The sequence below is a fragment of the Heterodontus francisci genome, chromosome 27 (genome assembly GCF_036365525.1).
Source record: "Heterodontus francisci isolate sHetFra1 chromosome 27, sHetFra1.hap1, whole genome shotgun sequence".
Taxonomy (NCBI): Eukaryota; Metazoa; Chordata; class Chondrichthyes; order Heterodontiformes; family Heterodontidae; genus Heterodontus; species Heterodontus francisci.
In genome coordinates, this window is record NC_090397.1 from 59479889 (window position 1) to 59497434 (window position 17546).

The 17546-nt window shown below is 41.5% G+C and overlaps 1 protein-coding gene across 1 annotated transcript in view; it reads left to right on the plus strand.

Moving 5' to 3' along the window:
- Positions 1-12463, plus strand: part of chchd3a (coiled-coil-helix-coiled-coil-helix domain containing 3a) — a 353726-nt gene extending 341263 nt beyond the window's left edge. The window contains exons 7-8 of the mRNA XM_068059780.1: positions 8090-8225; positions 12082-12463. Coding sequence (XP_067915881.1) covers positions 8090-8225; positions 12082-12105 — 160 coding nt within the window. The 3' untranslated portion in view covers positions 12106-12463. The remainder of the gene's footprint in view (positions 1-8089; positions 8226-12081) is intronic.
- Positions 12464-17546: the final 5083 nt, after the last annotated feature.

Here is a 17546-nt window from a genome sequence, read left to right on the forward strand (position 1 = left end):
CATTTCATCTAATCCTATCAACATCAATCTCTATTCCGTCCTCCCTCACCTGTTTATCTAGACCCCCTCAAAGGCACCTAGGCTATTCGCCTCAACCACTCCATGTGATTGCGAGTTCCACATTCTAACCACACTTTGGCTAACAAGTTTCTCCTGAATTCTTTATTGGATTTATTACTATCTTGTATTTATGACAACTAGTTTTAGGCTTCCCCACAAGTGGAAGCATCTTCTCTACAACTACCTTACCAAACTGTGTCATTATTTTGAAGACCTAAATTAGGTCACTCCTCTGTCTTTTTTCTAGAGAAAAGAGTTCTAGCCTGTTCAGTCTTTCCTGATAGTTATAACCTCTTAGTTCTGGGATCATCCTTGAAAATCTTTCTTGTACCACCTTTAGTGCCTCAATGTCCTTTTTATAGTATGGAGATCAGAACTGTACACACTACTCCCAGTTTGGTGTAACCAAGGTTCTCTACAAGTTTTTTTTTTATTCACCCATGGAATATGAGCATCACTGGCAAGGCCGGCATTTGTTGCCCATGCCTGATTGCCCTTGAAAAGGTGAGCCACCTTCTTGAACCATTGCAGTCCATGTAGTGTAGGTACACCCACAGTGCTGTTAGAAAGCGAATTCCAGATTTTTGATCCAGCGACAGTGAAGGAACGGCGATATCATTCCAAGTCAGGATGGTGTGTGGCTTCGAGGGGAACTTGCAGGGTGTGGTGTTCTCATGCACTTGCTGCACTTGACCACCTAGGTGGTAGAGGTCGAGGGTTTGGAAGGTGCTGTCGAAGGTGGCTCGGGCATCTTGTAGGTGGTACACACTGCTGCCACTATGCGCCGGTGGTGGAGGGAGTGATTAAGGTGATGGATGGGGTGCCAATCAAGCGGGCTGCTTTGTCCTGGATGGTGTCAAGCTTCTTGAGTGTTGTTGGTACTGCACTCATCCAGACAACTGGGGAGTATTCCATCACACTCCTGACTTTAGCCTTTTAGATGGTGGGCAGTCTTTGGGGAATAAGGAGGTGAGTTACCTGCTGCAGAATTCCCAGCCTCTGACCTGCTCTTGTAGCCACAGTATTTATATGGCTGGTCCAGTTAAGTTTCTGGTCATTGGTAACCCCCAGGATGTTGATGGTGGGGGATTCAGCAAAGGTAATGCCATTGAGCCTCAAGGGGAGATGGTTAGAGTCTTTTTCTCTTGTTGGAGATGATACTTGTGTGGTGCAAATTTTAGTCAGCCCAAGTCTGAATGTTGTGCAGAGATCAGTACCAATCATCAGCGAACATCCCCACTTCTGACCTTATGATTGATGGAAGGTCATTAATGATGCAGCTGAAGATGGTTGGGCCTAGGACACTACCCTGAGGAACTCCTGCAGTGATGTCCGAGGACTGAGGTGATTGGCCTCCAACAACCACAACCATCTTCTTTTGTGCTAGGCATGACTGCAGCCAGTGGCGAGTCTTCTCCCTGATTTCCATTGACTTTAGTTTTGCTCGGGCTCCTTAATGTCACACTTGATCAAATGCTGCCGTGATGTCAAGGGCAATCACCCTCATTTTACCTCTGGAATTCAGCACTTTTGTCCAAAAGTTTGCTTAACATAACTTTCCTGCTTTTTCAATTCTATTACTCTCACAATGAACCCATCTAATAACGAGCTGAGCTTTTTGATCTCTCCAGAGTAACTGAGAGAGTACTGGGTACTTTTGCAAAGTAAATAAGCTGCTGTTCTGCCTGTTTCTAGAGTTTGGGAGCAGGTCAAAAGACTACCGTTTCAGAATTGGGGTGCACTAAAAGGTTGCTCACAGGTAGCCTTGGGTTTTGATCACAGTTCACTAACCTAGCCTACCCTTTAAGGCTAAGTTCTGTCTGTGGCAATCCAAGTAATTGCAGCTAACTTGTGCGTTCGACATGTCAATTACAGGTTCGTAAATAACTTGCAAATTTTAGGCTATATTTTCACTTTTCTAGAAAATTGTTTTGCATCAGTGATTTAAGTCTGATGTGCGGAGTATGAAGCACACGCAGTAAATGCAAGACTTCTATACAGACAAGCCAGTGCGAGAGATACAGGAACTAAAATAAAAAGCAGAACCAGGGTAGACTGGGAATGAGACTTAAAAGCAATGCCATTCTATACATATTTTCAGTTAATACTACTGTGATAGCTGTGATTTTCTATTTTTTGTATACCTATGCTCTCAAACATGTCCAGAGCTAGTGATCATTGCAAATCCTGTATGAGATGCATTATTTCCCTGTAATTTTGTTTTGAGACTAAAAAGTTCTTTTGAGAATTAAATTCTGCTGTGAATCATGTAACCATTGTTCTTTAGTAGTGATAATACAGATAATACAATCACTTGTAATCTTAGATATTAATCTCCTGTAGCCTAGACATGAAAGCATTTGAACTGTCTTTTAAACTTATTCATAGTATATTATTCTGTTTCAATTTCTTCCCCTCCAGTTTCTCATGCAAATGAGCATCATTCATATGTTAGCCTCAAAGCTAAGTGTAAGCAACTATTCAACCACGAAAGGCATCAGAGCCGAACCTGCTCCTGTCCTCACCCAACAGTCACGCGCTCACTTCCTAGTGAGCGTTATGGGATATTGTTCAAGAGTGACTAATTCTTTTTTTCTTCTTCTCCTTACCAGCTTAGGAGACCTGAGATGGAAATCTACTTTTTTTTTCTTGCAATCACATATGGTCCTGAGTGAGCATAAGGGCTGTAATTCAATCTCTGGATTCAGATGATGCTGCCATATTCTTGCCACTTTTGACATCATGTGAATTCTTCCAATTAAATTACAGCCTTGTTACTTGCTCCTAAACCATCAATTATGTCCTTCCATATCCATTCAGCATTTGAAGTGTTATTTGATTTGTTTGAAATGGAAGGATTAATCTCAGTGATTGACAGGTTAATCCAAGCTACATCATCTACATTCTCATTTCTTTTGTTAAAAATTTAATTTGTTGTGAATTTATCTGCACCTCAAATAAATAAAAGTAACTTAACCTTGAGTCCCAGAACTTTAAAGGCTGCCTGTCAGTGTGTATTGCAGTATCTGAAATGATCCTGGGTCCCACATTGCTGTTTTGTATTCTGGTTCTTTTCCTTTATGACTTCTGTTGATGCTGAAGTAAAGGTTAATGCCTTTCAAATGGTGTACAGTGTATGCTGTATCACGAGTGCCAATTCAATCAGAACTGATCTTCTCTGTACCATCTAATGATTCATACAAACAAAAATATTTGAGGTTGCTTTGCATTGAAAAAGGAATGCAGCAATTCTGTTTACAAAAGAAAACCAAGCATAAGAACATGTTAATTGAAACAGTCATCTTCCCAGAAATACCATTTTCCTGCAAGTAAACCTGTGCATTATGACTTGGATGACAAGTGGATGGGATCAATACCTCCTTGCACTCCTGGTGCAGTTCTTCTGAATAATGGAAGAGTTTGCTGGAAGTATGTGTGGAATGAGCAATTTTATGACTGTTTTACCACTGATTGGTTGAAGTTTGAAAGTGGAAAGTGGTAATGGACTCTTGGCATAAGTGGTTAAATCATGTCCAAAGAGAACGCGTGACACATGAAGTGACTCCTATTTTCTGGAAGCCTCTTTTCAGAGAACTGAGTTCTGATTAAAGTCCAGTTACAATAAGCTTTTAATTTTCTAGGAATATTTAATTTATTTGGGAGTATTCAGTGAACACAAGCTGTTGATGTTTTCTCTCTTCATAGAGTGCAGCTGTAAAACAATGTTGACTGTGAATTGGGGGGTAGTGTGGTGGCAGTCATACTACAAGCTTAAATACATTTTTAAAAACCTGTCCTGGGGCCATTTAGCATAAACCTCCTGTATGTAGTTTGTTTGAAAGAAATTAACTGACATTGGTAATTAGCTACTAACCAACTGCTGCTGCTCATTCATGCCTCTGTGTAAAAAAAAAATCAAACTTTTACAATGAGTTATATAACAATCATAGAACACTAAAAAAGTAGGAAAATACAAAGCATTGTGTGAGCTGAACAACATCACTGCTGACTCCCAACCCACCACTGGAGTTTCAGCTTTTAATTCAGCACCTCCTGACTCGGTCTCTTCTCCCAGTCAGTTCTCTGATTGTATTATCAGCACTTGATATTTAAACACAAATCAGTAATTAAACCTTTCCTTGCTCCTACTGTCTATATGCTTTATTCAAAGCCAAACTTGATGTCACCTAACGACCACTTCTTGATTTGCCTGAAATCCATACGACTTTGGTGTCCTGCACAATGCAGCATGTCCTTTCACCCAAGATTCTTGATAAAATAAAGACGCCACCCCCCAGTAGCCTCAGCAAGTTATCCAAAGAGTAGCTAAGCCTAACCGATCCCATTCACAATCCCTGGTCAGTGCTCGAGTCAGGAGTGTGATTGGAAACCTCACTTCTTGCCTGGATGAGTGCAGTCAAAATAACACTAAACAAGCTGAACACCATCCAAGACAAAGCAGTTGCTTGATTAGCCTCTATGCCACTGACTGAATATCCAATCCCTCCACCAGCAGCATGCCATGGCTGCAAGATGTACAATCTGCAGGATGAGGTGCAACGACTCACTGAGCTACCCCTCCCCTGTAGCTATCAACACAGAGAAGGACAAAGAACAGTAATGAGAAGGATGTGATGGTGCTCCCATTACAAGGGCAATTAGGGATAGACAACAAATGCTGGCCTTAGCGATAATGCTCACACCCTTGAAAGAATATTTTTAAAAAGTCTTCCTCACTTCATACATCATTCTGACTTGGATGTATGTTGCCATTGCTTCATCTCCACCAAGGTGCTACCCTGGAATTCCTTGCATAACAAATGTCATTGTCGGAGCACAAGGACTGCGGCAGTCAAGGTGAAGACCCCACTTACCTTCTCAGGGCAACCAAGGATAGGCAGTAAATGTGGCATTGTCAGTGTTGCTCAACATATCCTTGGAAGTAGAATCTCACAAATCCGGGTACTCATTACTGTCCAAATCAGTCAGGATGGGGATGTCAGAACCAAAAATGTGCAAATTGATTAGAAGTGAAATAAAATCAATATCTGGGGCAAGGCATGACAAAGCTTGCACATTTTTACACTTGTTGCAAATGCTGCAATTTTGCATAAGAAGCCCTGAAGGCAGATTGTCAAGATCTGAGCAATATCAAGTTACTTACCCTATGGCAATATCTTAAACACTTAAAAACAGCGAGTGAAATTTCCCTTTTTGTGAAAGATGGAAGAATGCTAGTCATTCTCCTGAATTAATGAAACTGCTAATAAGATTACACTCTTAGAAATCACACGTTTGAAAGCTGTGAATCATCTTGATTTTGTTAACAAATTGTTAACGGTAATAGCGGAATTCTTTCTGTTTTTGTTTTAGGGGAGTTTCGCTCTATTCTCTTCATCTAGAGAATGTAACATTTAATCGTGTACTGTCCTATATCTGGCCTAATACTTAAGCCTCACGAATTTTTTTTGTTCTTAAGATTTGACATTTTATTGTAGTTGTTTGTAACTCCTAACACATTTATCTTCACATCAAATCCCTTTTTCTGGTAAAGAATATAAATAGACAAGCAGCACAAAAAACATCGGTTCAGTTATACTGGCAAGAAAGAGTTACAGAACTCTACAGAAGTGGGGAATCCTAGACTGAATTTCGAAAAAAGAGCTCAAGTATTAAGCCGACCAGAGTGGTGGTGCAGTGCATTGGAGTATTGATGGAGGGGGTATGATGTGGGGGTGGAAGAAACACTGGTTTATGCCTTTCTTCAACCACTTCACTGCCTGGCTCAGCCATGCTGTATTGGAAATAATGAGTGGGAAGTTGACATTTCCTACAAGTGTTGGGGGCAGAGGGGGATATGGGGCAGTGTGGAATAAGGAAAGAAATTGCAACAGATTCTTTGCTGTACCTTTGGCTGCACTTGGCATAGTGGAGAAAGTAACAGGGAGGGAAAAGGTATGTGCTTTCACTTAAGTGCTAAAAGGGAATTGAAATTCAATCCAACCTAAATACTGTCAGTGTTGTTGTCATCATCATCATCAGCCTCTTTATCTTGCTAATCTCTCAAACCAAAACTTTTTTCTTTGTTTCCTTCCAATGTAGCTAACACTGTTCACACTATCAACCATAAAGCTTTCAGATGGTCAATATCTAAATATTCAAGTTGCTCAGGCTTGTTCCTGGCCATCCCGCTGAGCAAGGGGCCCACATTTCTCATTCATTTTTGTTCTTGTCATCTCACTTGTTTTCAATTTCCTTGCCTTGCATCCCTTTTATGGGCATGTTTCAGAGCATGCAGGACCTGCAATGTAAGACCAGCCATTGCCCAGGTTGTAAGGTAGCTCAGAATCAATTCTCACCCCTCCATCTCCAAATATGTATCTGCTTCCCTTTTATAATGCATTATGGATTTTGCTTCCACTACTGCTTTTGATAGGGCATTCTATGTCCGTAGCATAAAATAATCTTAACCTTTCTCCATTCCCAATCAACTCGATTTCAAGTGAGCTTCCAGCAACTGTCAACAGCTGGAAAAAAGGATTATGATGTAACACTTTAACGATACTGATTATCACAGTCCTTTATGGCTTTTTAAGATGAACTTACTGAAATATAGTTTTGCAAAGTGCCTGTGAAATGCTGTGTCTCAGCATCAGTTATTAACATGAGTAAGGATTGACTGGGTCCATTTGCTTGTTGCTTTGTTAATTCTGAATATTGGAAAACAGCTGATAACTATAAGTGACTCATGCATGCGTGTAGTTCACATTCACCTGGGGTTGAACTGACTCCATTTCTGGTGTTTCTGGACATTTGTTCTGATTGCTGGATTGAACTGGTTTCCATGTGTGGACAAACAGATGGAACTATTTATCATTAAGCATCGCAGTGGGAATTCAGGCGTCTTGTGCCTAATACCCCGTTTATACTGAAGCTGTAAGTTCACATTTGTGCTGAAATTGCAGCTTAATGGCAATAACTAGGGAAGTATGAAGTGTGGGAGAGCTATGTTCCCTGCCTGGATTAAAATTTCCAACCTTTCTCTTTTTTTCCCTGGGGCTGCACAGCAGGCAATTGGCATTGGACTGATATAATTAGCTTTGCTTGGTATAACACCCAGTTGTGATCTGCAGATACCAACTATAAGTAGTAGGTTGTTTATACTAAAGTAAACGATACCTGAGAGTGGTCACAAAGTGATAATTTGTTCAATAGGTTCAGACAATTTTTTGTACAGATTAATTGATATCCATGGGAAGGGTGTACTGATGAAATCATAGCAATGCAAGTGAAGCTTCAACATTTTCTCACTAACCATTGTATTCCTCAGTGAGATTACTGATCTATAATCACTAAGATATTGGACTACGTTAAATGCTAAACAAATATGTGCGTGTGCAGGCGTTACTTGTTGGAATCAAGAGCATGAGCAATGATTGATTTTTCCCCTTCCTGCTCTCCCCTCCCTTACTCGTCCTGCCTTAAGCTAATTGTATCGCCCCTACTTCACCACAGCTGTGATTAACTAGCTTAGAACAGACTAGTGATCAAACCTGGGACTTTCAGTACAAATTTTATAAAGTGGTAGTTACTTGATGAGTCTGGGACGATAAGAGAATCGGTACATGATTAGTTTTAATATTTTGCCCTTATGAGCTGACTCATCGCAACACTTCAGGTCAGTGTGGTCTCAGCAGCACATGATCTCAGGGGAGTGAATTTGCAAATGGCACTAGTTCTTTACTGAATGCCCGACTGAGATGAGGTGTGTACATACTGCATTGGTACCAGTCTCTGTTTAGGGAATGTCATGCCTTTACATAAAAGGTGTTAGCTCATATGAAACCTCTGCATGATCTAACATTGCACCACGTGTGCAATAAGTTCTATGCTTTTCTATGCTGTTCCTTTCCCCTGGTACAGCTCCTTTTCCCAGTTCTGGTGCCAGTATATTTAATAAATATCTTAGAGCATTCATCTTAACTGAATGTTCACTCTAATCTTTCTTGCTCTTGTTTCTTTCCCCCAGAAGGTACGAGTCACGACCCATCTGTGCTGAACTCCAGGAGGATATCCTCCGCTGCTATCAGAGGAATCCGGACCAGACTCTCAGCTGCTCTGCGTTGGCCAAGCAGTACGTTCACTGCATTAACTATGCAAAACAGGTGAGCACAGTAACATCAGTCACAAAGCTGTACACAGGTATGGAGGAGTTGGACCGGATGTGGGAGGGTTGGCATTTATGGACTTTAGTGAACTGAGCTTCAGTTCTCAGCCCTTTTATAATCATTCATCTTTAAAACTGGAGAGCTTTTAGCTTTATCACTTCACCATCGGAACATTCTGTTTTTCTTACTTTTTATGGGAGCCCAAGATCCCAAAGAAAGCTCACCCTGAATGCACAGATAAATTCGCAGGTAAGATCTGGCGCGGTTGTACTGCTTTCCATGGTGAAAAATTGCTCGCCGATGCTCACTGTAGAAGTTCACCCATGAAGAATGGCCACTTGCACTGAGCACCAGAATCTTTGCTAATGGAGCTGTACCCATTACCCAAGAATTAGTGCCTTCCTGATGAGGGATGAGTCAAGGAAGTGTTGTTATATAGAATTTACTGCTCAGAAACAGGCCATTTAGCCCAACTGGTTTGTGCTGGTGATTGTATTCCACATGAGCCTCCTCCTACCTTACTTCATCTAACCTGAGCAGCATATCCTGCTGTTCCTTTCTCCTGGTACAGCTCCTTTCTCCCAGTTCTGGTGCCAGTATATTTAATAAATATCTTAGTAGAGCAGTGTTTTTTGTGAATGCTTGCAGGAGAAAGATATTTCAATTACTGCACGAATTTTTAGCTGTGTTTTTTTGTACATCACCTTAATTCAGTGTCCTCTGGTTCTCAACCTTTCCGCCAATGGGAACAGTTTCTCTATAACTACTCTGTCCATACCCCTCATGAGTTTGAACGTGCTAATAAAATGTTAGGGCTTGTCTATTCAAGTGTAAGTGAATTTTTAATAGTGTAATAAATCTTAATTACTGCCAAACAATCTCTCTGGCACTGAAAATTAACTTTCATTAATGTGAAGTTTCATTCCTTCAGATTTTAATTATTGTTGGAGAGTTACAAAAATGTTTTTACTTTCCCTTTCTTTCTCTTTTATCTCTCTTGCCATCTTTTCCCCTCTTTTTATTTCACATTCTGTGTATAACTTGACATTGAATTAACAATTTAAACTTGCACTTCCTGATTCAGACTCTGTGCGTCTCAGGAAAGATTCTTCAATCTGGTTAAGAAGATGCACCACTGCTTGCCTGTTGGTACAGGTTCAGGCTCCCCTGTAGAGGGCACTGTGCTGTTTCGGCACACAAATAATGGCAAGTTCCAATGCAAAAGCCCACAAAGTCTGTGTGAAAGTGTAATGAATGGCTAGTGCCGTTCGTTCACCGCTGATCGGAAAATCAGTGTGATTATTGTATTACAGCTGTGTTCCAATGTGTATCTCAGTCCTGGCCGTAAACTAAGAGGTTATTCAAAACAAGTTGGTCTATTGAATATCCTACTGCATACAAGTTGGGTTAAATGCACCAGTACATCAGAGCAAGCACTCATTGTTTGTTGACATTGATTATTGGGATGCAACTCTACTATGAGAGTAAACAGAATTAGCAAATCATTATTGAAACAATGATTCTTACATGGGAGCAGGCCTGCTCTATAATTTTGTTCCCATGGCAGCTCTCCCATCTTGTATCAATCCTCTTTTTCTTCTCTTCACTGTATCTCTTACTACCTTTACTTTCAGCTAAGATGTTAGGCCGAGGTCTCATCTGCCTGCTCAGTTGTATGTCAATTTCCTTTGGCACTATTCAAGTTAGAGAAGAAAATCTCTTGGTGTCTTGTTCAAAACTTCTCCCTCAAACTGAAAATAACCATTCATTCAGTCATTTACTTCCTGTTTGTGGGACCTTTACTGGCTGTCTCAGTTGCTTGCATTACAGCAGTGACCACTTCAAAAGTAACTAATTGGCTTGAAGCATTTTGGGAAGTCATGAGTAAGAGAAAGGCACTGTATAAGTGAAAGTTCTTCCATCGTTGGATACATTTAATGCTGGGATAGACAGATTTTTGCACTCTGAGAATTAAGGGATATAGCGAGTGAGCAGGAAAGTGGAGTTGAAGTTTAAGATCAACCATGATCATATTGAATAGCGGAGCTGGCTCAAAGCGGCCATATGGTCTACTCCTATTTCTTGTGTTCTTTCTTTACTTCCTAAGTACTCAGCTATCATTTAAGTACCTAAGTTGACATTTGTGCTGTTCTGGGCAGTGTGTTCCATGTTTGTGTGGCCTTTTGTGTTTTTTATTCGTTCATTGGATGTGGGCATTATTTATTACCTATTTATTACCCATCCTTAATTGCCCTTGAGAAGGCGGTGGTGAGCTGACACCTTGAACCGTTGTAGTCCTTGTGGTGTGGGTACATCCACAGTGCTGTTAGGGAGTTCCGGGATTTTGACTGGTAACCGCAAAGGAGTGGCAATATATTTCCAAGTCAGGACGGTGTGCGACATGGAAGGGGACTTGCAGGTGGAGGTGTTTCTATGCGCCTGGTGCCCTTGTCCTTCTAGATGGTAGAAGTCGCAGGTTTGGAAGGTGATGTCAAAGAAGCTTTGGCGAGTTCCTGCAGTTCATCTTGTAAATGGTACACACTGTTGCCACTGTTTGCTAGGAGTGAATGTTAAAGTTTTGAATGAGGTGTCAATGAAGTAGGTTGCTTTGTCCTGGATAGTGTCAAGCTTCTTGAGTGTTGTTGAAACTGCACTCATCCAGGCAAGCGTGTGAAGAAGTATTTCCTAAAATTGCTTTTAGCCACATTAATCGCTTGTTCACAATTCCTTTACGAGAGAGGAGAGTCGTTCCTTAATTACCCTTTCAATTCCCTGCATTTCAAATATCTCAGTCAGATCATCCCTTAATTTCATCATTTCAAGGGAATATTACTCAAATTTACCGAGACTCATTATCCCTACGTCATTGGTATCATTCCAGTGAATCATCACCAGGCTTTCTCCAAAGCCAGAATATCTTTTCTAAAGTAGGGCTCCCAAACCTAAATTTAATATTCCACATCATTTTGTTTGATTCCTGTTATTTTTAAGGCAAATGATTTGGCACTGCATGACGCCCGCTACTAATTCCTTCTATTGATGTGTGTAGTGTGATTTTCTGCCTGAGTGCCATTACAAAGTCCTGGAAGCAGGATGTAAGTTGGTTTCTGAATGATGACAAATGACTTGCCCTTGTTTTTTATTTCTTCCTCTTTTTTTTAACGTTTTCTTGCATAATACACCATTCCCTACATAAAGTATAAGAACAGAAGAAAGCATGAAATGAGAAAAACTATTCAGCCCAGCTAACCTGCAGCTTCTGCAGACCAATTACAATCTATTCTTTCTCCTGCAGTCTACAGGCCTTTAAAATCCAGGCGAATGGGCAGGCAAACTGTGGCTAATAATGCTCTGTAACTAGCAACAACATCATATACCAGAGAGGTCTAGGGGTAGCTCTCACTTTTCTCTTTCCCTGCCAGACCCCCCAAACTGCTGAGATCATGCAACAAGCACGTGAATATGGTGGGGATAAGCAAAGGCCAAGTGGTCCAATGCAGGTCACCCCTTTAAGACTGCCCTCATGCCACACAAATTTATTTTAAATTTACTTTGCACTAAATTCCATTTATGTCTTATGGTCCTTCCCATTCTAGAGCACAAAAGGAAGTGTGTTATTCTCCTGTAAAAGGACCTGGCGTGCAGTATGCATTGCTAGTCAGCTTAATGAGAACTATAAAAGATGAATGTATTACATTGATTAAAATCTGTTATCTTAATGGAAACAGAGTGAGTGCAATAGGCTGCAAAAGAGTACATTCCTGGAAAACAAAATATTTGGTTCAAAACTACAACTAAAGCATTGATACTGTATTCTTTTGTTTTTATATCTTGTTTTCCTTCCTCACTTTAGAGTCTGCTGGGCAAAGGAGGTTAAAGCAACCTGCCATCACATCAAAAAGCCCTCATCAATTTCAACAACGGAACATCTTTCAGGAACAGTCAAGAAGCTCGGTTAAGCATCGGGACAATATGGGAAAGAGGAAACAAAAGGCCATTGTCACCATGGTAACAGCAGCAGCAAGCACCCTAATTTAATCAGTGGGGATATGTTCAGCAGGGTTGTGAATGTCTTAACAACCTGTCAAGCCTATAGTCCTACCAGGAAAATGTTCAGCTTTTCTGTAATTGTTCTGTCCTGTGACATTAGATGGAATATTTTTGTTTTGTTTTGTATGAGGCCTTTGAACCATTCTAACAATAATGCAATTAAATTTGTCTTTGAAAGATCAAAATGCAGCATACTTGTCCTAAGCTTTATGGTTCTGGTAATTGTGTCTGTGCATTTGATATACAAAATGCCTTGAGTTATTTGGAATGTACATATTTCACAGTCCAATTCAATAGCTTTTTATTTCTAAAGTCTCTTGGTGATCAGCATACCAGACGGTGTTTGGACATTGTGATTGTGTTTGAACTGAACTAGAAAGAGTCTATTATATCTCGAGCCAGATCTGAACTGTTAAAATCATTGAAAGGTATTCTTGATTGGAACAATGTGCGTGGGTCTGGGTCTTGTGAAAACAAGTAACCAACTGGCCTGGTTCCAGATAACCTCAGCTATTTATTGATCATCCTCTGACGGTGATAGCATCTATACAAAGCTGTGTGGCCTCATGCTGACGGTAAGTTTGTGGATGGTAAATTGGGAATCATGGCCCAAGCTGAATGCAAAGTGAAGTGGAAGGATTCTGTTTCTCCAGGGAGCCTTGCTTCACTCCGATGCTAGATTGGGTGCTGAAGTCAGATTCTTATTTATTTATTTTTTTTAGAGATACAGCACTGAAACAGGCCCTTCGGCCCACCGAGTCTGTGCCGACCATCAAACACCCATTTATACTAATCCTACACTAATTCCATATTCCTACCACATCCCCATCTGTCCCTATATTTCCCTATCACCTACCTATACTAGGGGCAATTTATAATGGCCAATTTACCTATCAACCTGCAAGTCTTTGGCATGTGGGAGGAAACCGGAGCACCCGGAGGAAACCCACGCAGACACAGGGAGAACTTGCAAACTCCACACAGGCAGTACCCAGAATTGAACCCGGGTCGCTGGAGCTGTGAGGCTGTGGTGCTAAGCACTGCGCCACTGTGCACTTTTACCCTAAACACTGCAGTGTCAGTCTGAAAACTGTTTTGCACTAATCCTGAAGTTATAGTGTGAATGCATCCTATCAAATGCAAGAGACTGCTTAATAGCGGAAATTCCCTTAATTTTTCCTTTTTCCCAGCTATGCATACTATGAGCTGTGCCCAGTGTGGCTTATATTGGACCTTTGCAGAGTGAGAGACAAAGCAGAGTTCACCCAACCTGTGACGTTACGGGTCTGAGCCCAATACTCTCACGTATTTGGACAATATGCTCCTCTCTCTCAAAATCTCTCTTTTTTTTCTCATTTAACCTCTTCTGCTTTCCTCTCTGTCTATATCCTTTTACTTTTCACGTAAAAGATAATGTGGTGTGCAGAGCTGTCATTCCTCAGTGATCACATTAATATAAGCTATCCTATTAGAGCGCCACCTAAATGGTGTTGCAGGGCGATGTAACTGGTGCCAACATTCTTACAATGGAATTCCCATAGGACGTGTTTGAATTGGAGCTTTCAATGAAGCGCATGGCCTGTCTAAGAATTTTAATGTAGGTTTTAGATTTTGTTTTTAACCTAAATGGGCATATCCTAGGGACTTAACTTGGCATTTGAAGAAGGCATAAAGGAAGTAGGGAAGAGCTGCAGCAGACCTCAAAGGAGCAGGGCCAGTGATATAAAGGGCATGTAGGGAAGAATCAGATATGAAGGGAACAACATGTTGGTGTTCCAATATGGACAGTGTTCTTTTACTCAGTTTTTTCTTTTTTTTCTTCTTTGGCCTCCTTGTCTCGAGAGACAATGGGTAAGCGCCTGGAGGTGGTCAGTGGTTTGTGAAGCAGTAACTCCAGGCAATTGGTAAGTAACTGACTCTAGATTGGTTGGCAAGTTGGTCTTTCAGTCTTTTCTTGGATCCAAGTTTGTAATTGTTACTCAGTTCATTTCTGGTGTTGGTTGTTCTAAAAAAAAAAATCAGATTGCACCACCTTAGCACCAACCTTGGAGCAAAACTCCATATGGTTCAGGACCATTGAATTTGCCAGAAAAGGGACTTTCTGATCAAGGTTTGATGCTCATCTTTGATGTCATGGGGCCATTTTTCCTGTCATTAGCTCTTGAATGCAGCAACTGTTAAAAGAAAAAAAGAAAGATTTGCATTTATATGGCACTTTTCACGACCTCTGGATTCCCCAAAGTCCTTCACAGCCAATGAAGTACTTTTTTAAAAGTGTAGTCACAGACTTAGAGAAAACAGCAGGCAATTTATGCAGACCAAAGTTCAATAAACAGCAATGACCAGTAGTATTAGTTGAGGAATAAACACTATTGGCCAGGACACTTTGGAGACCTCAACCGCTCTTCACCGAATACTGCAGTGGGATCTTCTACATCCACCTGAGAGGGCAGACAGAAACCCGGTTTTACGTCTCATCTGACTGACAGCCCCTCCGCCAATGCAGCACTCCCTCAATACTCCAGTCTGGATCTGTGCTCAAGTTTCTGGGTTGGCACTCAAACCCAACGCCAACAACTACTTGCATTTATATAGTGCCCCTGATGAAGTGAAACATCCCAAAGCACTTCACAAGCACTGTCAAACAAAACTTGATACCGAGTCACATGATATATCTGGACAGATAGCCAAATGCCTGGTAAAAGAGATGGGTTATAAGAAGCATCTCAAAGGCAGAGAAAGAGCTAAGGCGATTTAGAGATGGTATTCCAGAGCTTCGAGTCTAGGCAGCTGAAAGCAGAGCAGCCAATGCTAGAGTGATTAAACAGGGGAACAGATCTCGAAGGCTTGTGGGTCTGGAGGAGGTTACAGAGATGGGGAGGGGCGAGGCCATTTGAAAACAAGGATGAGAATTTTTAAATTGAGGCATTGCCAGACTGGGAGCCAGTGTAGGTCTCCAAACACGGGTGACGGGTGAATAGAACTTGTGAGTTAGGACATGGATGGCCGAGTTTTGGAAGAGCTCATGTTTACCAAGGAGTCAGTGGCTAGGGAACAGAGTTTGTGGTGGGGATTGACGACACTGGCTTTGATATTTAGTGGCAAAAAATTTCTGCTCATCCAGTACTGGATGTCAGACGAGCAGTGTGACAAGTCAGATAATGGTGAGGTAGAGCTAAGTGTTGTCAGCATGCCTGTGGAACTTTGCCGATATGTTTTTGGAAGTTATCACCAAGGAGCAGCATGTAGATGAGAAATAGGAGGGAGCCAAGGATAGATCCTTGGGGGACTTAAAAGGTAACAGTGCGAGAGCAGGAAAAGCGGCGTTGGTGATCAACCGTGTTGAAGGCTGCAGACTGCTCAAGGAGGATGAGGAATGACAGTTTACCACTGTTGCAAAAATACAGAATGTTATATGTGGCTTTGATCTTCTGACTCTGTTACCAACTGAGCCACAGCTACTACTATATGGTGCTTAACAGATTTGGAAACTGAGGAGGGGCCCGTAAAACTGTGTCACTGCCCCTTACGCACATGATATTCATTTCGGAGGAAGGGGTGAAGAAAGTTCCTCCCTGAAACATACTAATATGTAAATTATACAGGTGTGATGGTATAGCACATCCTCTATTTCTGTCTGACTTTTATGCTGGGTTCATGTCATTCTGAAAAGATGCTGATATAAATCAGTGGGCAGAGTGGTTAGGTGCGACGCAGTGGCCAGAAGTAAGTTTGAAGGTCAGAAAGACTCATTCAAGAGTCATTTGTGATCATTTGTCTTATTTTTATCCTGCTGGCGCATAGGTTTTCATGAGCCTTTCAGCCAGAAGACTTCATTGGTTTGTATTTCTTTGCCCTCCCCCAACAACATTCCTGGCACTGATGGGTTTCCGAAATGAGAAGAGGTCTGCCAGGCAGGTCACCTACCTTCATCTGCAGACCAATGAACATGACTGCTTCATGTGGAAACTGCGGCTGTGATGTACATTGCGATAGTAGGCCCAATGGCACGGATGCAGAACGATTACCCTGGACGGCTCTTCAGAAGCATCCCAATCCCAGCATACCTGCTTTACATGGTACTGCATGAAAGAAGGCTTGTTGGGGTGATCATCAGCCAACGAAGCCTGATTCACTTCTTCCCCAACTCCCCACCAACGATATTTTCGAGCATTGTTGCAGCTACCCGGCAATAGATCTAGGGAAGCTCCTTCACAGTATCTGGGTCAGCAGAAAGTCATTTCTTGGTGCCAGCATGTACCGTGAAGTTGGCAAGGTAGTCACTATACTAAGTCAAATGTAGCCTCAAGTGTGCTTCCAACTCCTTCCAGGCATGTTGCAATGCGTATTTATGAGATTGGTGCTTTAGAAAAGCTCAAAGTGCAATCCTCTTTGCAGCCACCAACTGCAGCACCATCAGGGGAGACAGTGGTGTAGTGGTAATGTCATTGGACTAGTAATCCAGAGACCCAGCTTAATACTATGGTGACATAGGTTCAAATTCTACAATGGCACCTGGTGGAATTTAAATTCAGTTAGTTAATAAATAAAATTAATGAAAATCTGGAGTTGAAAGCTGGAAGTGAAAGTAGTGGTGACCATGAAACAGACATCGATTGTCGTTAAAAAACCAAAGGTTCACTAATGTCCTTTAGGGAAGGAAATCTGCCATCCTTACCTGGTCTGGTCTACATGTGACTCCAGACCCACAACAATGTGGTTGGCTCTTAACTGCCCTCTGAAATTGCCGAGCAAGGCATTCAATTGTACAAAACCGCTACACAAAAGTTGACTGCAGCGGTTCAAGAAGGCAGCTCACCACCACCTTCTCAAGGGCAATTGGGGATGGGCACATCCCATGAAAGAAAGAAAAAACAGGTAGTTCAGTGCTGGGCAACTTGGAAAGCTGCCTGCAGTCATAGGGTTTCTTTCCCATTTATTGTTGTCAGTCATTTCTTAAGGCCGAGGCCTTTTTGCCTTGACAAAGACTGCTAATAGGTTGAGAAATGAATTTTGTACCTTTCTAAAGAGTTTCATTGTTCCTGGCAGCCTATTGTCACGCTTTGTTTTAATTGCCCACTTTACTTCAAAATTTTGCCGATAGTTGCGCCTAGTCTTCTGCATTCACCAGTAGCATGATCCCTACACCTTCGCAAACCTGCAAGTAATTATACTAACTGGATGATCCAGGAAATGTAATTGCTATTTGCGTTTTATCATTCTGGTAGGATCAACCCCAGTTTGTAACCACCTAGACCAGAATTACAC